The sequence below is a fragment of the Colletotrichum lupini genome, chromosome 6 (assembly GCF_023278565.1).
Source record: "Colletotrichum lupini chromosome 6, complete sequence".
Lineage (NCBI taxonomy): Eukaryota > Fungi > Ascomycota > Sordariomycetes > Glomerellales > Glomerellaceae > Colletotrichum > Colletotrichum lupini.
This window is the reverse complement of record NC_064679.1, coordinates 1977158-2001178: the sequence shown is the minus strand read 5'-3', so window position 1 is coordinate 2001178 and position 24021 is coordinate 1977158. Positions and strand designations below refer to the sequence as shown.

General features: G+C 50.3%; 10 protein-coding genes and 1 non-coding gene across 11 annotated transcripts; 9 read left to right on the top strand and 2 right to left on the bottom strand.

Moving 5' to 3' along the window:
- Positions 1–1949: 1949 nt before the first annotated feature.
- On the top strand, positions 1950–2123 carry CLUP02_12081 (uncharacterized protein; the record flags this gene model as incomplete). Its single annotated transcript, XM_049291045.1, has 1 exon — positions 1950–2123. A coding segment is annotated over one exon (174 nt), but the record flags the coding sequence as incomplete, so codon positions are not given.
- A 65-nt stretch (positions 2124–2188) lies between these two features.
- Positions 2189–3116, top strand: CLUP02_12080 (uncharacterized protein; the record flags this gene model as incomplete). Its single annotated transcript, XM_049291044.1, has 3 exons — positions 2189–2192; positions 2299–2661; positions 2866–3116. 3 exons carry the CDS (start codon positions 2189–2191, stop codon positions 3114–3116), a joined length of 618 nt encoding a protein of 205 aa, XP_049148189.1.
- A 329-nt stretch (positions 3117–3445) lies between these two features.
- Positions 3446–4084, bottom strand: CLUP02_12079 (uncharacterized protein; the record flags this gene model as incomplete). The annotated part of the gene is made up of 3 exons (XM_049291043.1): positions 3446–3512; positions 3581–3732; positions 3803–4084. 3 exons carry the CDS (start codon positions 4082–4084, stop codon positions 3446–3448), a joined length of 501 nt encoding a protein of 166 aa, XP_049148188.1.
- Positions 4085–5054: 970 nt separating this feature from the next.
- On the bottom strand, positions 5055–8866 carry CLUP02_12078 (complex I intermediate-associated protein 30; the record flags this gene model as incomplete). Its single annotated transcript, XM_049291042.1, has 7 exons — positions 5055–5212; positions 5497–5564; positions 5619–6281; positions 6897–6950; positions 7062–7153; positions 7631–8714; positions 8766–8866. The coding sequence occupies 7 exons, from the start codon at positions 8864–8866 to the stop codon at positions 5055–5057; spliced, it is 2220 nt and encodes a 739-aa protein (XP_049148187.1).
- A 1649-nt stretch (positions 8867–10515) lies between these two features.
- CLUP02_12077 (uncharacterized protein) lies at positions 10516–11976 on the top strand (the record flags this gene model as incomplete). Its single annotated transcript, XM_049291041.1, has 1 exon — positions 10516–11976. One exon carries the CDS (start codon positions 10516–10518, stop codon positions 11974–11976), a length of 1461 nt encoding a protein of 486 aa, XP_049148186.1.
- Positions 11977–12564: 588 nt separating this feature from the next.
- On the top strand, positions 12565–13204 carry CLUP02_12076 (uncharacterized protein; the record flags this gene model as incomplete). The annotated part of the gene is made up of 3 exons (XM_049291040.1): positions 12565–12730; positions 12791–12864; positions 12935–13204. The coding sequence occupies 3 exons, from the start codon at positions 12565–12567 to the stop codon at positions 13202–13204; spliced, it is 510 nt and encodes a 169-aa protein (XP_049148185.1).
- Positions 13205–13477: 273 nt separating this feature from the next.
- CLUP02_12075 (uncharacterized protein) lies at positions 13478–13858 on the top strand (the record flags this gene model as incomplete). Its single annotated transcript, XM_049291039.1, has 1 exon — positions 13478–13858. One exon carries the CDS (start codon positions 13478–13480, stop codon positions 13856–13858), a length of 381 nt encoding a protein of 126 aa, XP_049148184.1.
- A 1181-nt stretch (positions 13859–15039) lies between these two features.
- On the top strand, positions 15040–15109 carry CLUP02_tRNA234. The gene has a single exon. It is a non-coding gene; the product is annotated as a tRNA-OTHER (tRNA).
- A 485-nt stretch (positions 15110–15594) lies between these two features.
- On the top strand, positions 15595–15998 carry CLUP02_12074 (uncharacterized protein; the record flags this gene model as incomplete). Its single annotated transcript, XM_049291038.1, has 2 exons — positions 15595–15617; positions 15704–15998. The coding sequence occupies 2 exons, from the start codon at positions 15595–15597 to the stop codon at positions 15996–15998; spliced, it is 318 nt and encodes a 105-aa protein (XP_049148183.1).
- A 980-nt stretch (positions 15999–16978) lies between these two features.
- On the top strand, positions 16979–17671 carry CLUP02_12073 (uncharacterized protein; the record flags this gene model as incomplete). The annotated part of the gene is made up of 1 exon (XM_049291037.1): positions 16979–17671. One exon carries the CDS (start codon positions 16979–16981, stop codon positions 17669–17671), a length of 693 nt encoding a protein of 230 aa, XP_049148182.1.
- Positions 17672–20139: 2468 nt separating this feature from the next.
- CLUP02_12072 (ABC transporter) lies at positions 20140–24015 on the top strand (the record flags this gene model as incomplete). Its single annotated transcript, XM_049291036.1, has 4 exons — positions 20140–20895; positions 20965–22376; positions 22426–23005; positions 23059–24015. The coding sequence occupies 4 exons, from the start codon at positions 20140–20142 to the stop codon at positions 24013–24015; spliced, it is 3705 nt and encodes a 1234-aa protein (XP_049148181.1).
- Between the last annotated feature and the right edge of the window lie 6 nt (positions 24016–24021).

The window sequence follows — 24021 nt, the reverse complement described above, 5'->3', positions numbered from 1 at the left end:
GTTCGTTTAAAACCCCCACGTTTCTTATTATAAATAGCTTTACTTATATTATTAAATAAGGCTAGTTATTAACTTTTTATTAGTCTTAATAACTCGTATAATAAGCTAAAGAATATTATTAAACTATTTTATAATAAGCTAAGTAGGTTATTAAGATTTATTAAAAAAAGGAGAGGGACTAAGCTTTAGTAATATTTAGGGGAGGGTAATATATTAAGTAGTTTATATTCTTTTTAAAAAATAATATATAAAATAAAATATAAGCTATTTAAACTCTTTATTAAAAGGGGGAGGACTGCGCGCTAATAAAAATTAAAAAATAATAAAAAGCTAAAGAGTATTAGTTTTATTAAAGAATTTTTAATTAAAATAAAAAGTTAGTTTTATTTTAATATATCGGTACGGATAGTAAAATAATAATCGCGTTTTTTATAATAACTCGGGTAAGATATTATTTATTAAATTACTATATATATAAGGATCGTTAACTTTATAAAACTAACTAATACTAATATAACTTTTATTTAAAATAAGAAATAATAATATATTATTATTATTAAAGCGTTAGCGTTTTATAAAATAGTTTTAATCATTTAAGTTATTAAACTAAGCTTAGCAACGTAAGCTTAGTACGTAAGTTATTAAAAGAGCTATTTTATAATATATAAACTAATATAGTTTTAAAGAAAAGAGGACGTAAAATATATTAAATTAATAATAGCTTCGTAATAAAGCTCCCTTAAAATATAATCGTATGAAAGAGATTATAAAAAAGGATAAGTATTTTAAAAAAAAGTAATAGAATTTAAGTATATTAATAATAAATTTTTAAACTAATTAAAAATAAAGAAAAATATGCGTCCCTAAGAGCTATGCGTCCGTATTAATTCGTTATATATCCCTATTAATTCCCTATATATTATATATTATATATTATATTAAAAATATATATTATATTAAATATTATATTATTTTCTTTCCTCGCTAAGTATAATACCCTTTTATTAAACTAAATTATAATATATTAATTATACTAATTTCTTCCTATCTAAACTACTTACTTATTTATAATAGCTTTTAATAATAATAATAGCCCAAGCCCCCTATTTGTTATTATTACTAATATTATAATCGAGCGCTACGCCCTTTAAAGTATTAAAGTTAAAAGATCTAGCCCGCGGGCTAATAAGGCTTAAATAATTATTATATAATAATTAGAGGCTAAGGAAGCTAGCCGAGGCCCTACGCTAGAGTTTAGTCCGAGCCCGAGCCTAGAGCTATAGCCCGCTAGTTAAGTAAAGTCTAAAAAAGATAATACTATTATTATAATAATAATAAATATACGTCTTCCTCTAGTTCTTTCTTACTAATAGTAAATAACTAACTAATAATCTCTCTTTTTTTTAGCCCGAGCCCGGTAACGAGGAGTATATTAACTTAATAAGCGCGTAGCTAGAGTAATAGTAGTAGTAATAATAGTAATAATAATAATAATAATAATAGCACTAATAGTACTAATAATACTAATAGCGCGAAGAGACTACCGAAGGCCCTAAAGGGTAATAGTAATATTATAATAGCTACTTACTAATAATACTAATACTATAATAATTCTAAAGAAAATAATATAGGTTATAATAATATAGGGAAGGCGTTTATACTATTCGAATTAATATAATACTTATTATTAATTATATATTTTCGTTTAATATTACCGTTACTTAGATTTATATAAAAAGAATATAACTTATTTATAACTCCTAAAACTCTTAATAACTATCTTATAACGATTATTTAAGTAGTAACTATTGTATATATAGCTACTACCGTCGATAGTACTTCGAGTATTATAGGGGAAGCGACCTGCCCCCTCCTCCCGGTAAGGTAGAATAGAGCCGAAATAAAGGAATATTAGACGTATAAATGGTCTAGTGGATACGGCGCCGTAGGCGCCGGATTTTTTGGGGCGGATCTACTTTAATTCCGGAGGTCCGGTGTTCGAATCCGGGTCCGGGCGGCCCCTTTTTTTCCGTATTTTCTTAGTATATTATTGGTATATTCGGGCCCACCCTTGGATTCTAGATTTGATCAAATATATTAAATATACGGGCTGGAATATTTGATTGTTTGACTTGCTGAAGTTCCTATATTTGACTGTTTGTTTGACTTATTTGTTTGATTGATTTGAATGGGTATGTGCGCTGGAATCTGCTTTTTCCCGATGATGAAGAGATACCTTCGCAAAGTGTGTGGCACTAGCATTATTATGTAGACAGCTGCTGACGACGGTTATTATAGCTTTTGATCCTGTGATAGAACACCACGACATAGCCGCTGAGGGATGTGAGACTTTCGTCCTGAAGACTGCCGAAGACATCTTCGCTTTTATACCACAAGGTTCTGGTCTGTCATTACAGACCATTCAGGAGATCCTACATAGAGGGACGAAAGTTCTTCTCCAAGGCTCCAAGTATGCTGACTATGAGCGTTACAAGATGGCGAGAAACAACAATATGATGCAGATGTCAACACCCATGAAGGGCAAGGCTGCTGTTTCGGTGATTCACAGTCAAGTCGACGACGTTTTCGATGATGGCGAGTCGCCGGGTGTAATTGTCACACTACAATCTTCACCCCAGGGCGCACCTGTGATATACAATAGTACACCAACTGGTTTGAAGTCCTCTTCAGTAGGTTCTTGCACCGGGTTCAGGCTGTGATCCTCATACTTACACAACAATGAAGATTAGCCGCGAACGACTGATTGCACCTAAAGTTGAGCGAGCCCCCACGCCAAATGTTACTCAGATGGTGAGTTTTGCCAAAGGTTATTCTGTAAGTACTAACATGTCCAGACTTGTCCAGCACCTGGCGTGTTGATGCAGAATGGGCCTCCCATCTCCACTGGAGGTCATCAACCCCCCATCGTCTCGGATCTACCAGCTGGGGACGCTTTCGATTGGCCAGGCGTGGACTTTCAGAACTGGGATGGGGGTTACGGGGACGAGTTTGTGTGTATGGAAGGTGCGACCACCGAAGATTTCTGGCCGTCATACATGGTCTCAAAGCCTGGATCAACCTCCCAGACATTCACTAGTTCGGGGAGTCACAGCTAGGCCTAATTATCGTTTCATTTGATCTTTCCCTGGTTGTGTAGGTAGTTATTCATAGTGATTTTATCTAGATGCTTTTTTATTTCAAGCACCTTCATTACGGGCCGTCCATCGAATCTCACACTGTAGACGGACGTGCGACTTAGACTATTATGTGTATACCATTGAACTGGAGGCGGATAGACACTGCTCTCGCAGAACCCTCCACGGTTCCATAACTCTCTCGCGTGATCTTCTCTCTCTATCTCGAGAGCGCATGCCAAAGCCATCTACAAACCGGGCCTTCGGATGTGCACCAGCAGATTGCCGTTGCCCCACGCATACTCTTGGCCCTAGACAGTGTTGTCCGCACGAGTGCAGCTGTCCATAATAAGACCGCCGGCACGGGCAACGTCGTTACTGGGGCAGAGGTATCAGCATTATGTATCTGATGTCACACAATTAAGAGATCAGGGGCCAGTTCTCACCAAGCTGAAGTAGTAGAGGCCGCGTTAGTGCCTCCCTTGACACCGGTGATTTGAGCATTGCCAAGGAGACAGAAGACAGAGACAGACGAAACAACGCATGCCTGGCTGCCCTTACGGGCAAGGTCGTTGATGCAAGATACCGCGTCAGGGACCTGGTTCGGATCTATGTCAGCGGTCTCGATCCTATCAAGCCAGGGTGCTACAAGAGAGAAAGGGACATACGGAGGCTTCAGTGCCGGCAACAGTGTTGCAAGTGACGCGCTTCTGGAGAAGGCTGTTGGTCGAAGTGGTGCCGTCAGACTCGGTGGCGTTGACAGATTCTCTCCAGGCCTCGACAGCTTGGCTGGGAGTCAAGTTGTCTCCTTCGGGGTTGGCAATAATGCCATCGACCCACTTGGCGAAGGAGAAGACTTCCGCGGCATCAGACTGGGTCGCGGTGGGGACGGCTCCAATGAAGGGAGCCGCGGCCAAGACAGCCAGGGTAGAGAGGGCAACGTTGACCATCTTGAAGACTTGAGCGGGCTCTGAGCTTGAGTCTTGATGAGATGAATGCCGGTGCTGAGAGTAGAAATCTAGACATTGGGAATGGCTTTGCTCTTTTATAGCTAATTGTGAGAGCAGACGAATAACTCTTCGGTGAAGCCTTTCTTTTGGGACAAGTCTCGAGACGGGTCTGGGCGGAGCTGCATGCTTGACCAAAGTCCTTTTCAAAAGCCTCAACCGAGATGTATTCTCCACAGAGCTTGAAGTAAGGTTACATGTAAGCTCACTAAAAACAGGGGTCTCGGCCATGTCGGCTCAGCCTTGTAGGTAAACTGCACGACTATTCTTCGCGATGGCCTATCGCAACAGTTCTCGACCATTCGTTCGAGGATAACCAGGCCTTCCAGACAACAACGGCGTTATGTGAGCCTCGCCATCAGCGGACAGGTATGCACAGGCTTAAGTGCACATTTTGCCTCTTCAAATGCATGGAAGACCCGAGATCACGTCGTCACAAGTTCTCCCAGACAATGATGGAGTTGTTACCCTGCGAGGATGTCGAGGCAGCAATCCACTTCAGGATGTATCTTCAGTATAGCCTTCTATCCCCATGAATGTCTGAATGGCAGTGGCTACTCTGTTCCTTCAAAGCTTAGTCTGAGTGAAGAATGCTACATGTCAAGTGCCGTAGAGAGGAATAGGAAGGTCGCGGAACGAAACCTAGCAGGGCAGAAGCTTGAGTCCACTTAGCTTTCGGGAGCACTAACCGAGAAAGATCAGCATGCGGTCGGCGAACTGTCACATGCAGGGAAAGCGGGCCTGGATATATGGAACTTGGAGGAACGACCCATGAAGGATACTAATTATCATGAACCAAAGTCCCTATCTAAAAGCGAGACGATGTGACCTCCAACAATTGGATTTTAAGCGTGTTATTTGGCGGATTCATGAGAGACTTGGTCGGTGCTCTCCTGCGGGCCGTAAGACTGGGTCACATTGTGGAAAATGGAGCATCGGGCGGTCGGGCGGCCGCCTCCAATGCCTCAATTTTTAGTCCAGTTTGGAAAGTGATGCTGACGCTTTTCAAGGTCGCGATACTAAGCAGAATGGGGCTGTTGCGAAGAATGTGAGAGAAGAGGCTGCCTAATTCTTCGCGTATCGGAAAGCCACGAGTTGTGGAGTGCGACTCCGTTCGCTCACAGGGTGCTTGACGCAGCTTATAACGAGATATCAGACGACGAGAGAGCGGGGCCAAAGATTTTGTGAGAGTTATCAGGCGGTGTAACCGATCAAATGGACCTTTCGAGAACCGGTGGCCGGGCCTTTGAGTCTAGACTCTAAGACTCATCACTTCTCAGAGGAGCCTTAAGAATGTTTGCAAAGTTTCGCTTGTGATGGTATTAATCGCTGGTGATGAATTACGATCTACTTACTTCCCTCCTTGGAAGCAATCGCAGACTTGATGTGCAGCTCAAAATCCCCATCCTGTTCAGCAAAGAAGCTATGACAACGTTAGCCCCAACCCACACGTTCTCAATAAACAGACCTCACTAACCTTCGAATCATGAAGTTGACCCTCTTAATGCTCGTCAAATTCAGCGGCGCAGCATCATTCTGAACCCGTCCGCGGAAAGTAGGCACAAACGCGCTAAACGGCATCACCACCTTCTCGACCGCGCCGTCCGTGTGATTCACCGCCGGGATCTGGAAGTCAAACTCCCAGCTGACGCCAGACTGCTCCACGCCATTCACGGGCGGCGGCACCGTATCCTTCAGATTGAACGTGTACTTCTTGCCGTCCGTGAACGGGATCTCGAGGGTGATGGTGTCGTACGCCGAGATGTCGAGGCTCGGCCAGTCGTCGACGGTGCGCTGGGACGCGAAGCCCGCGCCGCCGAGCGTCGCGTAGTCGAGTTTGCCGTGGAAGTTTGCAATTGACTGCGCGAACGGGTTGCCGGCCGCGCCGGCTTCGATGATGTCGAGGGTGGAATGACTCGCGCCGTTGCGGACCGTGTCGTCAGAAGCGATCCATTGGCTCTTATCCCAGGGCGTGAAGAGGGCGGCGGAGGCCAGGGCGCGGAAAGCGACGGGGATGTGCATGGCTGCTGGCGGGTGAACGGGTGAGATGGATGGCTGGTGTGAGGAAACGAGTGACGAAGGTTGGATCAGCAGCGGGATCGCGGGATGGTGTATGAATCCCAAATGGCTGGGCACGTCGCTTATTTAACGCTGGATTGTCGTCATTGTCCGTGTCCACTTGTCATGTTTATTAAACTTTGATTGCCAAGATTCACGCTCCTTTCTTGCGTGCCCGTCGAAGCAATTAAGGGTTCCGGAGCAGTCCATCGTGGGTTCATTTACGTAGTAAACTCTATTCTCGTTGTCAAATCCCAGGCTGGCGGTTCACCCGAATTGTGGAGAGTGTGCAGCAACGAAATGCCATGGATCTGGGATCTTCGCTTTCGTTACTTTTGTCAATAAGATAAACACAGCCGCCAAGCGCGCGCCGGTAGTGCCGAGGAAGTCTGGGCATGTCGATTGAGCCCCCTTTAAAACCCCTATTGATGGGGCGTTCAAGACATCCGCCTGCCATTTGATCCAGCCCTAACCGGTGATATCAGAGGCATTCTTCGGAAGATGAGACGATATTGGCGGGCGGGGAATTAATGTGCAGAAGCCAGAGCAAGTTTCTTGTCAGTGAATGCCTAAAAGCCCGTTCCTCGATGTCTTGGCCCATGACAAGTCATGCCACCGTCATCAGTCACATATTGCGAATGGACATCAATGGTTATAACATGATGTTATGCTATTTGCTGTTCTTTTCCTATCGTACAATACCCAGGCCATGACCTCGAACCGTTCAACCCCCGGATCCTCCTGGATCAGCCTGAATGAATGAAAGTCAGAGCCTCTAGCTCATTCCAAAGAAAACACAAAACTTTTGATTGTCCCGAACCTGGTGAACAAAACCCTGAAACCACAAAACTGCTCATCACACCTCATGTTAGTACTCATGTTTGGAGCTTCTAGCATGAAATGGCTGGGATGAGAACCGAAGATGCCGAGATCTTCGCCCACGACGTACTTAGACTAGATCACCCTTCAAGAGTTATCCTGAGTCTTGTGGGCGCGACGTTCTTTACGGCCATGAGTCTTGGTACGCCCGCCGCCACGACCTTGAGCGTGACGCTGAGCAGGGTCCTGAGCAGTATCTTGAGCATGATCATGAGCATGAACATGACCGCGGTTCTTGCCACGACCACCGCCACGGCCCTGGGCCTGACCTTCAAGGTGAACCTGATCACGGTCCTGAATGTGGTTCTGAGCGTGACCCTGAGCACCGCCGTTGTCTCGACCGCTACCACGACCGCCACCACGACCGCCACCACGACCGCCACCACGACCGCGGCCATTAGTCTGACCACGTCCGCCGCCCTGAGCTCGACCAACACCACCGGCATGGCTGTGAGTATTCTCGCGGGTAGCATCAGCGACATCGTCACCGCGCTGGGCCTGGACACGCTTCGGCTGACGGTTGCCAGCCTTATGATTGCGTTGAATCTTAACCATGTTATCGCGATCACGGCCTCCTCCGCCCAAGCCACTTCCAGCATGATTGGCCTTGTTCTTGCCCTGCTTCTTAGAAGTAGCACGCTGTCCGAGGTCGTTCTGACCAGTGACCGGGTGAATCTTGGCGCCTGGGATGAAGGTGCGGTACTGAGTGGTGTTCTTGTGCTGAACCTGCTCGACGATAGCGCGGAGACGGGCGAGGCGGGTGCGGTTGTCTTCATGCTCCTCAACGAAAGGGAACAGCTTGATGCGGTCAGCAATCGAGCACATGTTGTCGACGCGGCCGTTTCTGATGTCCTTCTGTTGCTTGGTTGAGTTCTCGAAGACGAGCTGATCGGTGATGAAAAGCTTCTTGGCGTGGTCAAATCTGACCCACTCGCGACCGATGATGATCTCCGACTCCGGATCCCAGACAATGTGGCGAGAGACATTCCACTCTGCAATGAACTTGGGGCTCATTATGTTCCAGAAATGCTGGACGAGGGATGGGGTGTGTCTGGTGAACCAGTAGAAGCTCTCCGAGATAGCATCTCTGATGAGGTGCTCATCATCGTGACCGGTAGAGAAGAGGTCGAAGGCAGCCATGTAGTCGAGCATGAAGTCGACGTGGTACTTCATGTTCCAGTCGGAATCCTCGTACTTGAGGGTGTTCCAGTTCTGCTTGGTACGGGCCAGCAAGGTCATAAACATGTGTCTGACAATGCAGAGAAGCGAGCGGTGAAGGAAACGATCGCAGAGAATGCAGACCTGAGCCATGGTATTGAGCTTGATTTTGGGGATCTCCAGGTGAGCTCGCTTGAAGGCCTCAGGGTCATTGGCGTTGACGAGATCATCGAATAGAGAGAAGGGAACGACCTTGCTACCGAAAGACTTTATCTCAAAGTACCAGCCGTGAGTGAGTTGAAGGTAGAGTTTGAGAGCCTCGGAATCAATGTCATCGAAGAAGATCTCCTGGTTGTAGGACTCCTTGAAGAAGCCGAGGAGACAAGCATCGAAGTACAAGGATCCAGCGGTGATGACCTCGCGGAAGACAACGAAGATGATGTCTCCACAGTAGATGTGGACGAACTCATCTTCGGAGCTATCACAGGTATGTCAGAAAGCGCGCAGGCATAGGATTGGGTCAACTTACATGTCAAGGATCTTTTTGCTGTCGCCAGCCGCAACAGCTTTCTTGTTGTGATCCTCGACCATCGCGCGCGAGGTAATGCGGTAGTCGATGACCTTCTCCATTGCGAGCGATAGTTCGAGCGTCTGAACTGTAGTTTGGTGTGAACTAGCTAATTCGGGTATGTAGAGAGATGGCAACCACGGCGCGGATCGGCAGTAGAGATCCGACTCCACAGTAGATGATGCTGAGAAGAGGAAGCAGAGGGAATATTGTGTTGAAACGGATTGTTTCGTGGGATTTCCCTCTACCCTAGGGTGTTGTTTGTGGGAGATGAAAAGAGAAGAAGGTGGATGTTGACGAAACAAGAGTGAGTACCTGCCTTACAATGCCATGTTGAAAGACTACAAGCGACGTAGGCAAGGTCAGAAGCCCTACAAAGGGAAAGAGGTCCAAAAAGAGCGTTGAGGGCGTGGATATGTGAATTGTTTTGATCTTTTCCCTATCTAAGGCACAAGGCGTGAGAGGTGCGAAGTCATAATTAGCCATGGAAAGTGGTTGGACACCATGCCGTAGCCTTCCGGGTTGGCCCCACTTGTCGCCGAAGTGATCTCCGGTAGGCTCCGGACACTCTTAGGAACCGCCTTTGTGTAGTCCTGGGTGAAAAGAAGAATGCGACGGACTGGTCACTATTGAATCACTGGCGATCCTTGAGACAAAAGAAAACACTGCAACACTTCTGAGAGAAGGAGCATAGCTTCAATAAGCCGCTTGCTGCCTGCTGCCTGGGTTGCTGCTTCTCGTAAAACACTCAGGGTCTTACGAGCTGGAGATGTAGAAAATCGCCCAATATTCAACTTAGCAGACGTAACATGGCAGACTGCATCGGGATTCTTCCAGGAATCAAATGGCCCAATATGTGTAGCTCTGCCAATTCATTAGGTCAGATCATTGTCTGTTGAGTAGACTAAAAGACGACTGCTTTGCTTGTTGAGGGTCCGAAAGTGCACTGTCCGCCCGCCAGAATTTTGAATGAGATACAAGGAACCACCCTCCGAAGCAGTTATGGAACTCGGCAGACAGCGCTAGTTCTTCATTGCGCTCCTAAGGGTCTTTCCCTATGCTTCTTTCTTTTCTTTGACTTGTTCTACGAGAGCAGGCAGGAATCACAACGTTGCTCGGGGTACGTACCCGAAGGGATCCGATTTCACAGTGTGTACATCTCGACCATCGCCACTTCACACAGTGAGGGGAGCACGACCCCTCCACATCCTTCCCAGTGCTTGCCTCGATGAAATGGAAGAACAATCACGAAGCGGGGCTATCTCTGCATGTCACTCAACTTATGAAGCCGCGACCGCCCAGTAGCAGACTACCTCTCCTTCTTGGGACTACTTCCGCGTTGACCCTTTGGAAGCCAGGTAGCTCTGTGGACTAGCTGTTGAGTCAGCCGCCTCCGATTGAGTCATCCAAGTCCAAGCACCGTCATTTCCAGTCGCCCGAGTTGCTCGCTGTCTAAAGCATTGGCATCCCCAAGTTATATCAACGCAACTCTGTTCGAGCTTCTTATGGAGTATCGTTCAAGGATTCCAACACCTTAGCCATCCTGTTGTGGTTGTTTTCTGATACTACTTCTCGCGCTCATTGCCCAAAGTTCACCTACAAACAGCGACGCTAGCCAAGGTGTGAGTATCGCGCCTTTCGCCATGAATGGAGGCTAAGTAGTGCAGACTAGATCAAACTTTCTCTGGCCATCTGGCCCGCCATTATCGCAATGGGAGGCTCTGCCTTCGCATCTGGGGATGATCCTCTAGACACCCCACGAATGCCCGCCACAGTGTACAAACGAGCCAAGACCGGATGTTTCGATGCATTGCGGGAGCTGTACCTCTGTGTGGCTAGCCCTATCGAAGGACCCGAGAAGCAAGACTATGGAGACATCGACATCCTAGTCGCCTGGGAGAGAGCACCTTTCGTTGGGAATTGCGGTGAGAAGGGAGCACCAAAGCCAACTCCTAGACGACAAGAAGAACGGGAAGATGACGAAGCGTGGTTCGAGATGGCCAACGACTGTGGCGAGGGACAGGAAAGAACACCGGGCCATTCAATCATGTCTAAAGACGAGGCACGCAAGGCCATCTTTGCCGCCCTCGGTGCCAAGCGCTCCATCTACAATTCCGGGGGCGACAACTATGCCATCCCATGGCCGGTGACAGATAAGGAGATGGATGCAGATGAACCGAAGCGGTTTATCCAAGTCGACATAACCATCTGCAGTTCACTTCAGCAACTACAATGGATTCTATTCAAGCACGCCCACGGCGATCTTTGGAGCATCATGCAGACGATTCTTCAACCACGCGGGTTGACTGTGGACGACTACTCCATGTCACTACGAAACAACGATATTGAAAGATATGAGAGATACAGCAAGAAGTGGCCCAAGGTGCATGTCTCGAGGGACCCTGCCGAGGTACTCGTATTTTTGGGCCTCAATGTGGAAAGGTTCTCGGAGCCCTTCGCGACTCGAGACGAGATGTACGAGTACATTGCATCCTGTCGGTTCTTTTGCATCGAGACCAATTACGGCCGGCACAACAACCCCGACCCAACGAACCCGGAAATGATCATGGAGGCCAAGGAGTCAGACGGCAAGGATAACAACAAGACAGACACTGGCACCGCGGGAGAGCCCGCGACGAAGAAGCTCAAGAGTAAGAACAAACAGCGCTTGATAAAACGGCCCGCCTTCCGCCAGTATTTTGAGGAGTTCCTCCCACGCTGCCGAGCAGAGGGACGGTACGCGGGACGACCCGATCTATACTATTGGGACGTTCACCAACAAGCTTTTGCGATTTGGGGCAACTTTCAGCCCATGATGTCGCGTCAATCCATGCGGCTCATCATAAGCCTCGGGGAGGACAGGGTTCGGGCAAAGATCAAGGAAGTCTGCCAAAGATTGGTCCCCGGGACTGATGCTAAGGACGGCCAGTATCGCGGCTTGCTGAACAAGGCGTTTAAGAAGGTCATCGTTGACGGTGACATGTCATATGGCGTCAAGCCAGAGGAGAACGAGGAATTCAGGGACGGCATGGGTCAGATGATTAAGGACCAGCCCGAGAACTTCATCCTCAAGCATCACGAGGAGGTCGGGAAGGCTGCTGTGGCTGAGCATGAGCGGAAGTTTCAGGAGCACAAGCGCTTGAAGGTGGAGGAGACCAAGAACATTCTCTGAAGTCTGGTATCGATATGACTCTGTATTATGAAGATACCACTAGCATTATTAGGGCCAGAGGCAGAAACTCTGCAATTGAAGCTATTCCCAACACCACCTCTCTCACCTTTCCAAAGTCGTCTTTTCCCGTCTTGTCTTTCAACACAGTTCAAAGCTCTTCTACTGTTCGTTAGCCCGAGTGCCTTGCTCCCGCCTCTGACAGCACAACAGTCTTCACATCGCTGTGGCGATGTGATGCCAACCAAGACCACACACCCGCCTCAGCCGCATCTTCACTCTGCCCTATGTCAAGCCGCAGTAGGGCAAAGGCGATCTGCTCTTGTTCAAGGCCCTAATGAGGCTATCGCAAGGGCCCCACGTCTGGAATATCCTTTCTACCTCCCTTGGTGAGATCCTTCATTTCTCTTTCTCTCCTTCTTCTTTTTCTCTCTCTTTTCTTTCCTTCTCCACCTCCACCATCACTTCTTCTACTACCAGTAAGTTCTTCACACTTATATCACATTCGTCCACGAATACGAGCGAACGAACCGAAGAAGGGAAATACTGACCACTTATTTTACTCTACTCTAGACAACTATAACTATAAAGATGGCCTCCTCCTCCAAGAATCCCACCACCACCACCACCACCAAGACGGCCCCCATCGATATACCTGGGGCCGCGACGGACCGCAGCGCGGCTTTCAAGCGCGCAGAAGCGGCCCGTCGCGCCTCAGGTGGGAGCCAGGGCTCTGACGACGAGCCTTGGGGAGACAGTCTGGCTGGCCGAGAGCCCTAGGAAGGCCCTCGCCGCTGGACTGTCTCCCACCCCGGAGGATTCTCCGCGGCAGAGATGAGCGCCCAGGCGACTCGGTCGCGCCGAGGAATCGGCACCGATCCCTCTTGGATCGTGAGTATTTGTACCCCCCTTCTCGCCAGCCTCTCCTTGGCAAAGGGTATACTAACACATATATGTCCAGGACCCCGCCGGCCGCCTCCGCCAGCTGCCCTACGGCACCCGTCTGCCCTCCCCTGTCCCCCTCACCGAAGAGGAGATCGACCGCGCCCGCAACTCCGGAGCAGGACCCCTCATCCCATACCCGCGCCGCTCGCCCTCACCCGGTTCTCGTCCCGTTTTCGGACCGATTACCTACCAAGAGCATCTTCGGATCGCCTTGGCTCATCACAACACGTACAGCGTGTTCACAGGCTTCCCTGCCGACATTGGCGTCTATGAGCCACCCCGGTAGATCCAGTCACGAGTCGCGAACCATAGCTTTCTTTCACAGAGGGGGGATTGCTGGTTTCTCGGTGGTTTGGTACATACCTTATCTGACTGATACCGCGACGCGAAGCCATTGATGATTCTGACTGTGGTCTGCTTTCGAGGACAAGGTTTTGCCAATTTCGGTCTTCCTGTGGTCTGCGATGGGACTCTTCGCATGGTTACGACAGTGGTTTTCCGGAGGCTGGTTGATTTATTGGGATTGATCGCACCACAACGGACGGGACTATGACGACTGATGGAGAGAGACCATGCTCCGTTACCTACGGCAGCACGTATCCGGTTTCCCTACACCCGTCAACCTTTCACGTTCATCTTCTCTTCGTTTGCATTCAGGACTTTTCGGCTTTTTCTTTTGATTCATGGGATACTCGGTTCGGGAAGGCTTAACTGGAACTTTGGAGTTCGGGAACTGGTCATATCACAACAGACGTCTGGCAAACGACTGACGGGAAAGATCACACCATCGCCATACCTCTACATACGGCACCGCTATCAGGACGTCACTCACCATTCGACCTTTCACGTCCGTCTTCTTTTCGTTTGCATTTTGGACTTTCTCCACGTACTCAGCTTTTTCAGATGGTTCATGGGATTTCGTTACAGGAAGGAGGCTTGAGTGGAACTTTGGGAATGGGAATCGGTCACATCATAACGGACGTCTGGCAAACGACTGATAAGAACGATCATACCCTCATTATACCCCTAAACACGGCACCGCTAGTACGACTTCACATACACTCGTCGACATCTCGTGTCTGGTTTCCCCACTCTTTCGACTTCATCACTTCGACACGGAAAGCCCGAGGAGGAAAAGTTATGCTATGGGCTCTCGGTTTCACATGACCCTCGACAATTCACGTCTCTTACGACTCGGACAGCATATCGCGTTTGGGCAGGAAGGACAAAGGAAATGGTACCAGGACCCAACATACCCCACGTTTGTTTTCGTTTTCATTTTCAAGGGAAGAAAAACCAGGACTCTTCACAATAGATAGATGGCTTTAAAGGCTTTCATCAAGAAGACGTTACCTGGGCACACTTACTTCTCCGCAGCGCGTGGTGCCATGTTGTTCTGCCTAGTCGTGTTTCTGTGCTCTTCGTCCTTTCTTGCAATCAGCGGAGTAAGATCCGGAGAAAGGTGATGCCACTAGACGCCCCTATCTCTAAGGGACTGTAGTCCTTATATCTCGGCGAGCCTCGCTTTGCGGTACCGCCCAGATGGTGATGCTTTTGAATCGGTCTGCAGTCCCACCTGGCACAGCCCAGCCCAGCCTCGGCCTTCCGCTTGGCTTCTCTTGCCGTGCCATCAAGAACACCAAGACACAATTCTTCCAACCCCCTTGGAAAACGGCTTGCGAAAGCAAAACGCTGCAAAGCTAGACCAAGCAAAGGGCAGCCCCTGATGCCACGTTCCCGCAGCGACCACAAGATCCCCAAGGAGCTATCGGGTTTCTAAACTCAAATCACACGATCCTCGTAGAATTTCTCCCACGCCAGTCATCAAACATCCAGCCACACATCACTCTGTGCGACGCTGGCATGTGGTGTCTCAAACATCTGGCTTACCTAGCTCACCTAGCCCACACCCTCAGCCCTAGGAAAAGGAAGTGAGTTAACTGCGGATGGATCCTGCGCACAGGTTCCCGCACATCGTTTCCGACGGAAGGACGCCATCACTGATCAGTGGTCCCCCATCGATCATCGCTGTCGCGAAGATGGGTCGGGGACGACAAATCCACCACGTCGCAACAAGACGAGTCCCGGTCTTCGCCTCGTCCATCAACCATGAAGCCGTTCGCCCGGCTAGCTCAATCGGTAGAGCGTGAGACTCTTAATCTCAAGGTTGTGGGTTCGACCCGTAAGTGCTTGCAAGCTCTCATCGAGGCATGAGCTTCGCAGCTAACACATTCCAGCCACGTCGGGCTCAATTCCCGTCAGCGATTGACATCAAATTCTTTTTTGCCCATCGGCTCTCGGCCTGCTTTTTCGTCAATGTTTGTGTGCCCCACTGGGGACCAGCATTGTCGGCCAGGAGTTGAATAACGGAGCCTAGGATAGGCTTCTAGGAAGCTGTGGCAGTCGCTGAACGTTCGACGGTCGGTACTCATTAGGATTGATGAGTAGGAAGGAAGTTTGCGATTGTCGGCGAAATGAACTTAAGAGAGCAATATCCATCTTCCGGTCAAGTATGGGTTGCGAATGTGTCTATCTGGAAATGTGGTGTTGGCCTGCAAATGTCAAACAACGTTGAATTTCTGCCTCGGCAACTAGGTCTCGGTGGCTAGCTACATTGACGCAGAAAATTGAATGCCCAGTTTAGGAGAATCCAGATTGGGCTCATCAAACCCCAACATGGCGCTGGAGATGGGGCGCTAGTAAGCAAAGGTGCAGCAGGATGCCCATGCAATCCTGCCAGGGGTAATGCGAGATATTGCTGTTCATACCACCAAGAGATCACAAGCGGTGAGACAGCTCAGATCCAATACCCGGGATGGACGGTCGAGAGATGGGTGGCCAGGCCAGGTCTACCGTCCAACGACTGCAAAAAGCATGGCGTCGAGAAACCGCCCGACAAGTTGGTTGCCAGTGCCAGCCACAACGTTTTTGCAACGCGGACGGTTGTTCTGGCGAAGGTTGATATTTGGGGGCCGGGACGTGCTGTCAGCGGGATGGCGGAAGCTATCCGGACGCCAGGCTCAAGCTCCGAAGCACTACGGAATGGTGAGCTCCAACAGCGCGGTACGTACCGTGTGTAAGCATCATGGAGACGATTGGCTGATGGTGGGAAGTGCGCAGTAATTTACCATTCATAGACTCATTTTACATAGTTCACCTTAGCCTGACAAGCGGTGCTAGCGGTCTGGAACCAGTCAAACAAAGTTGCCAACGGTAACACTGGCTGGTTGGCGATCTGAGGTGCATTCCTGATCAGTTGAGGACCTTGAGGCTTGAGGTAGGTATTCCGTCGATGGGGAGTGACAGGCAGTGCCTTGCATATCAACAGGGGGCAGTGGGTCGTGCGCTCAGCGAGCACCGGGGATCCGAGCCGCTCTGCCCCCTGTGCTGTGGCTTTCGATATTGATTACCGACTAGAATCGTGATAGGTTGTTGTCAACACCGAGCTGAGGCGCTACGGCTCTTTCAGGCCTCCGGATAGCCTCTGCATCAGAGGTGGGTAAATGTTTGGCTTGCATTGCCTGGATAGAAATCAGCGGATGACTTGGTGATGGTGCCACCTGCAGGAAAGCATCCGTAGGCAGGCAGAAATGAGGCACCTGCGAGACGTGACCAAATTTGCTGATGCATCTGGATAATGTGCCCCTGGGGAGTGCTGCCATGTCACCGAGACAGGATTCCTAATAGCCGGAGATGCTCACGAGAGCAAGGCTTTGTGCTCGGGACTTAACTATCTGTACAGAGTACCTTGGCCGTGTGCATGCTGCATATGCAGGCTGCACGTCTGGGAGAACCTGGGGATCTTGGTAATCCAGGATTCGGGATTCCCACACCAATCGTCGTTTGGGGTCCTCCGGTGTGATGGTGCACAAGAACATGCAAGGTCTCTATTACGGTTTGCTGAACGCAGAACGACGCATCCATCTCGTCACCAAGTTCGGAACAACCACCCTCACTCAAGCAGCGTCGGCCGAGCCGTAGCCTTGTGAGTCAAAACGAGATACCGCGTTGCATGGAAGAAGAAGCAACTTGTATTCTCGTGACTCTCGTGTGAAAGCCAATGGGCATGGTGACGGATGCCACATCCATCCGTTTGACTGGGAATGCCGTCGGCCAGAGCGAAGTCCGTTGCGTAGTCGGTGGAAAAGCAGACACAACTGGATGGCGACTTTGCCGGAGTTCCTTGCGCCTCATGGCTGTGAATACGATGGCCAGTGATTCGGCGAGCGCCATTGACTGTCAGATACGAAGCGCTCTTGTCAGTACTGGAGCCTTCAGGGCTCGCCGTCGCCTCTTGCTTATGAATCCAGGCACCCGTCCGGTGAGTGAAGATGATGAATTAGGAATGCGGCTTGTGCAACAAATGTGCATGATGTTGGTGGGAGCCTCTCCAGGCATCATGGGCCGAGGCAGGCGGAGCAGTCGACATGGTTTAAAGATCCGCAACTCCCGTCCGCAAGAAATCCCATTTCCTTCGAAATCCCCACGGATCCGCGAATACGCTCGCGCCATCATTCGACGCTGGCTTGCACGAGTGAAGCCGTTTCCAGCGCACTACACCGGTCTCGTTGTTGCTTGGGGCATCACCTGGCCGGCGTTGAGAAACAGACAGACAGGTCGTGACAGGGTGCGTAGGTTGGACAAGCAAACCAGCCGGTTCGTTGGCCTGGGCATCTGGAGCTTGGTGTATCCACCCCTTTCTTGCGTCTCATTCCAGGTGTTTGCAACATCTGGAACCTTGATGGGCATCTGAGTCAAGACAGAGACCTCAACAGTTGATCTAAATATCTACTATCGAGCTGGTCGTACGCAAGGCAAAGCGTCTATGTTCATTCGTTACCTGTTCTCTTTCATTCATTAGACATTGGACAGCATCAAGCCAAACGACATCAGCGACAAACCCATCATCAGCCAGTGAAACAGACATCAACCGGGAGGCTACAGCGATATCGACAGCGTGTAATTGATTGCCGGGTATCTCGCCTGCCACGGACACACGGTGACCGGGGTCTGAGAAGCGTAGCACCGCGCTTGGGTAACACGAACTTCTGCCCTCGAGACCTTCGTTCTCTTATTGTTTCCGTCACTTCTGTGCTTCGTCTTCAGCCAGCGAAAGCTCTACCACCTTCGGCATTCGACTGAATACAGAAGGGTCACAATCCTATATCGCAGCGTACTCGAGCTCGATTGCATAGTTGCCCAAGGTCGTTCTTCGTTGTTCTTGGGGGCGGCTTGTCAAACGGCACAGAGTGAGACGACCAGAGAAGCCTGTGGACAAGACCGTCCGGAGTTCCAGCATAAACTGCCTTAAGTTTGAGGCAACGCAAAATAGACGACAAGAAAGAGGCGAATTGAGACGAGGGAGCGAGACTCAAGGAGAAGTTCCTGCAGAATTGGAGACGCGTCGTCCCTGTCCCTGTCATCCCGGGTTTGGGAGTGTCGTGTCCAGTTTGGTGTTACACGAAAGACTCTGCTCGATTTTCGGCTCCGGCCGCCACACAAGCATCTTGCAAGCTCTCAGCAAGCAACAGCGGCACTGGCAGTGTCAGCAACAGGAACAGCACCTCAGCACCCAGCGCCAACTGTTACCTTAGCTTACTGAGCACCAACGCACGGCGAGCAGCAAACAAACTACGGGAGAGACCTGAGTGTGTTGCTTGGAGATTTGCATCACGCATTTGCCCATTTCCCCCGCCAATTCCCCCCACGCCTGCGCGACTTGGCTGGGCCATTACATCTCGGGAGAGAATTTTCGAGGTACCTACCTGCCTTGCCTGTACAGGTTTCAGGGAGAGGAAGGAGCCGACTGGCTGACGTACAACGACTCTGTGCCTGCCCCTTCAAGTTTCCACAGATACGCTTCCCAGTTCCTGCCCTTTCTGCAAGGTACCTTGACTACACGTTACCTTCCTTTTACCAACAGACCGAAGGTGTAGAGGAAGGTGTGCACCAGACTGCAGAGCCCAAGGCTGTTTCCCTCTTCTGCGAAAGTACCTACCTTGCCTTCTTACCTTCAAACTTCCCGGAGCCCTTCCTCACCAAAACGGTGAACCGGAAAAGGGAAAGAGACGATCTGGTACCTGAACCCTGCAGTTACCAGCCAGTCCCTCCCTCTTTCTGAGACGTTCTCGCCCCAGCTGGAGCAGTTGATTCACGTTCCCTCCGCTTAGACGACAGTGCTCAGCTGCCTTGCATCAACTCGACGCACCCGGCACGCATCTACATTCTCTCACACCAACAGAAGGAACCTGGCACACCTGCACGCCTGGAACTGCAAAGAACAAGAAGAAGGCTCAATCATAGGTATTGCACTTGCACTTTCTTGATCCTAGGTTCCCATAAGGCAAGGGACCTTACCTTACCTTGGTCCACCCCCTTTCTCTTTATCCTGCCGTCCTGTACTTTACGGATAGTCCTACGGTCTTTCCCCTTTCCCACCGAACCTGGCTGGGATCGGGTACCTGCTCCTTCCCAAGCACCTGCAGCAAACACGTCCCCGGAACGCGGTGGTGGCTCTTTAATATCGACATTCGGCACCTACCTCACTTCTTCAAGCTTTCTCTTTTCCACCGTTACCTTTTGAACTGTCTTTCTAGAGACGAAAAAAAGGCAATCTAGATCTTGCTTCGACTTGCATCATTCGGTCTCCTGCCGGCTTGCATCATCCATCCTACCTCTCCATCGCCAACTTAACTTTAGACTTCACCTGGAAGCAACCATCGAAACGCACTTCTGCCCGCACAGGTCCACCCTACGCACGACGACGCACTCCTCTTCCATCGTCACCCCTGTTTCCTGAGCTCACTTCCTCCCGCAAGCAGCAGCCTCTTCGCTGGATAGAAAACTAAAACTTTGGGAAGGAAACGAAACAGAACTCCGTCTGGCAGGCAGCCCTTTCCGTCTTCCCCGTCTTGCACCATCCCTATTGAGGCACGCTCCCCAGAGGTCTGGACATCAGATCACCCACAGCTCCATCCATCCATCCCTGGCCAAAGCTCCCCTGGTATCCCTCTCATCATACACCCGTCACTTGTCTCTCCCCCCAGCATCTCGCAATCTCTTCAACTTTCATTTGTCGGGAACACCAGCTAGCCGCCTCTCGATTTTTGGTGAATCCATCAACTACCTAATCCGTCCACCCCCTCAAGCTCTCTCTAGTCAGTATTCGGTCGTCCTGCGGATCTACGGCTGCTCCACACGTCCTCAACACCATCTGCCGCAATGGCGTCCCTCGAAGAGCTTCTCGATAGCCTCCACTACCTCTATCCGGCATTGGCCTTCACCTATTTTGCAATTGCTTCTGCTGTTGCTGTGTGCACTCTTCAGACTTTGCGGGCAGCCAATAACCCAGGCAAAGAGTTCATCCCTCGGTCATGGATCCTCAACCTTATCGTTGCCTTTGTCCTTACCTACGTCGCCCAGATTGCCGTCATTGCCATTCAGTCCATCATCCTTCAAGAATGGATTGGTCAGGAGCATGAGGTTATTGGCTTGCTGTCCTGCATTCTTGTCTTTGGTACTCAATTGGCCTTCCTTTCCGACACAGAACACCCTGTGTGGACACCGTACTGGGGCTCGTGGCTCATTTCCTTGGTTTTTGAGCCCATGATTGGAGTGCCAGATCTCATTATCAGACGCTCCAGCACTTTCGAGCACTGCCGCATTGCTCACCTTGTCTTTGCTGGTCTTCGCTACTATCTACTTCTTACCATTGTCTCCATCTACGTTGTTCAGCGTATCCGAGCTAGCCAGGAAGAATCGACAGACGAAGAACGGCAGTCTCTTCTCGGCCAAGATGACCCAAAGTCGCGATTGAGCAGCTCAGGAAACGGGAGCCAGAGCTCTACTTCTACGTACGGAACGACAAGTGATCCACCAGAGTCGTACTGGGCAGAACGCCAGCGAAAGGCACAGGAGGAGATGGAGAAGCGCCTTCAGGAAGAGGGTAACTGGCTAACGTACATTAAGGGTTTCGGCGTAAGTTTTGGATTCTTCTCGTCCCTTCAACCACCCCTGATATACGGAACTTGCCTGACACCAGTCTAGATTTTGTTCCCCTATATCTGGCCTGTCGGACAGAAATCCCTGCAATTACGCCTTGTCCTTGTTGGACTCTGTCTGCTCGCCGGCAACGCTCTCAACCTCTTGATCCCGCGTCAATTCGGTATCATCGTCGATGAGCTCAAGGACAAGAACTTCAGCAGCGCTTGGTACGGAGTTGCGATCTACGGTCTGCTCAGAATCGCTGCTTCTGACGCTGGTATTGAGTTTCTGCGAGAATGGCTCTACCTGCCTCTTGAGGTATACGCCGATGGGGCTCTGAGCACAGCAGCTTACCGACATATTTTGAACCTCTCAGCCGACTTCCACGATTCGAAGAGCACATCTGACATCAGCCTGGCCATGTATGGCGGGTCAAGTGTTTCCGATCTCCTGGAGTCTATCTGTTTTCAAGCTCTTCCCATGCTGATCGACCTGGTTGTTGCCATTGTTTACCTCTCGGTTATCTTGGGGCCTTATGAAGGTCTCATCACCCTGGCGACCAGCACACTTTTCTTGTTCATCGCTACGAAGATGATTGCTGTGATGAAGGAACGCAGACGGGCCCACGTGAACGCCCAGTACGCCGAGCACTACGTACGCCAGACTGGAATCACGGGTTGGCATACGGTCGCATCCTTCAATCAGACGACATATGAAGATGTGCGCTACTCTAACGCAATTCACACCCGCATCAACTGGACTAAGCGTGTACGTCTCGGGTGGTTTACTGCGCAAGCATTCCAGTCTTTGGTTCTTCTCTGTGGTCTGTTGGCCGGCGCGATTCTGGCTGTGTACAGGATCAAAAATAGCAAGGCCACCCCTGGTGACTTGACAATGCTCCTGATGTACTGGGCTCAACTCACGTCTCCACTGCGGTTCATGGCCAGCCTCGGGAAGAAGATTGGAAGCGATTTGATTGATGCCGAGCGACTATTGGACATCATGAAGAAGGAGCCAACAATCGTAAACAAGAAGGGGGCCCGTCCCCTGAAGCTTATTGGTGGCAACGTCGATTTCAATGACGTGAGCTTCACCTATGATTCCAAGAAGAAGATCATCAACAACATCTCTCTTTCTGTTCCCGGCGGCCAGACGGTGGCCTTTGTTGGTGCTACTGGTGCCGGCAAGTCCACCATGTTGAAGCTACTCAACCGTTTCTACGACGCCAGCGAGGGATCCATCTTGATTGATGGGCAGGATGTGCGTGACGTTGATTTGCACAGCCTCCGTGACCGCATTGGCTTGGTGCCCCAGAATCCTGTGCTCTTCGACGACACGATCATTAGCAACATTCGGTATGCGAGAATCACCGCTTCTGACGATGAGGTCTTTGAAGCTTGCAAGGCTGCTTGCATTCATGATAAGATCATGACTTTCACCGATGCATACAACACGCGAGTTGGTGAGAGGGGAATGTGAGTAATCCCAGTGTCTGCGAACAGACTAGTAGCTGACCAAAACCAGCAAACTTTCCGGCGGCGAGCTGCAGCGTGTTGCTATTGCCCGGGCAATTCTCAAGCAGCCCGAGATTGTGCTTCTGGACGAAGCGACAAGTTCAGTGGACACCGACACAGAGCAGAAGATCCAGCAATCATTCATGCAGCTCTGCAAGGGACGAACCACATTCATTGTCGCGTATGTATTCCGTTTTCTTCATGCCTCTATTGTTCACATCCTTGCCACGGTGCCACTGAGCTACCGGGTTCATGTGCTAACCAGACACAGTCATCGACTTTCAACCATTATGAACGCCGATCGCATTGTTGTCATCGAGGATGGTGAGGTTGTCGAGCAGGGCAATCATGCCGACCTCGTTACCGCTCAGGGAAGGTACGCAGACTTGTGGTCTAAGCAAACCTTCCTGAAGCCCAAGGATGACGATTCCGCCATCAACAAGAAGTCGTCTGCAAGTGACACCGACGAGTCCACGCTCGATGGCACATCGGAGATAGATGCTTCTGCGTCTGAGGACACCCACACGACACCGACTCAGGCGAGCAAGGGAAACGAGGCTGTTCAGACTCCCGGTAATCACAAGAAAGAGGTAGAGTCAGCTGAAGATTCGTCTTTGGCAGATTCTAACCACTAATTGTGTAGGGATCTCGATTGAACCCCGTTGCACCCGAATTCACGCCCAAGTCGACCCCCATCACCAAAATTTCTTTTCCATCCCCCACTCGCCAGCCCATCACAAATTCCGCGAAGCCACATGTCTCGCCCATTCGACAGACTCCCAAGCGGGTTTTGAATTGGGCGAGCGCGACTTCTTCGGATGACGATTCCTCCCCACGATCCACCGTTGACACCACGACCATTTCTGCCGGCAGCCGCGCTCAAGTAAGCTTTCTTTCTGGTAAGCTTCCCTTCATGGTGTATGATAGCTCCGAGGAAAAGATTCCTGACCGCGATATGGCGTTAGATGCTCGACACGACAGTAGAGTACAAGACTCTGACAACGACTCGGTGGACACTGTCATCAAGCTTGAGCCTCCCCTATTCAGAACCCCTCACCCTACTGCCCGTCGCTACAACGCCATGAGCGATTCCAATGGACAAGCTTGTGGCGATACTGATGCGATGGACCAAAGTGGCGATGATGCTGATGGAGTCATTGCTGTAAGATCCTCACAGCCATCCATAGCCGAGCCAGAAACTAATCGGCTGCAGGAGGTACGCCATGTATCTGCACCGGTCTTGAAGTTGAAGACCGTCACACCGGGCCAGGAGACTCGTGCTTCCCCAATGACCATCATCGTATCCAAAGACTTGATCAACGACAAGCTGCCGACACCCGGCTTGACTAGCACTCCTGTCTGTCGCCACAAGGAGAATGTGCCTGAGGGATCTCACGGTCCGGTTACAACCAAATCAACGACGTCATCATCTCCTCTCAAGGAGGTCACGCAGTCTAACTCAGCTGCATCCTCGCTCGCTCGAGATTCTCAGCAGCCCAACAACAATCGTGGTCAGAGAAAGCGATACAACCGAGGCGGAGGCCGTGGGCGTGGTCGCCATGGCCATGCGAAACCCCCCGATCTGGGCGCTCATCATTAGCTTTCA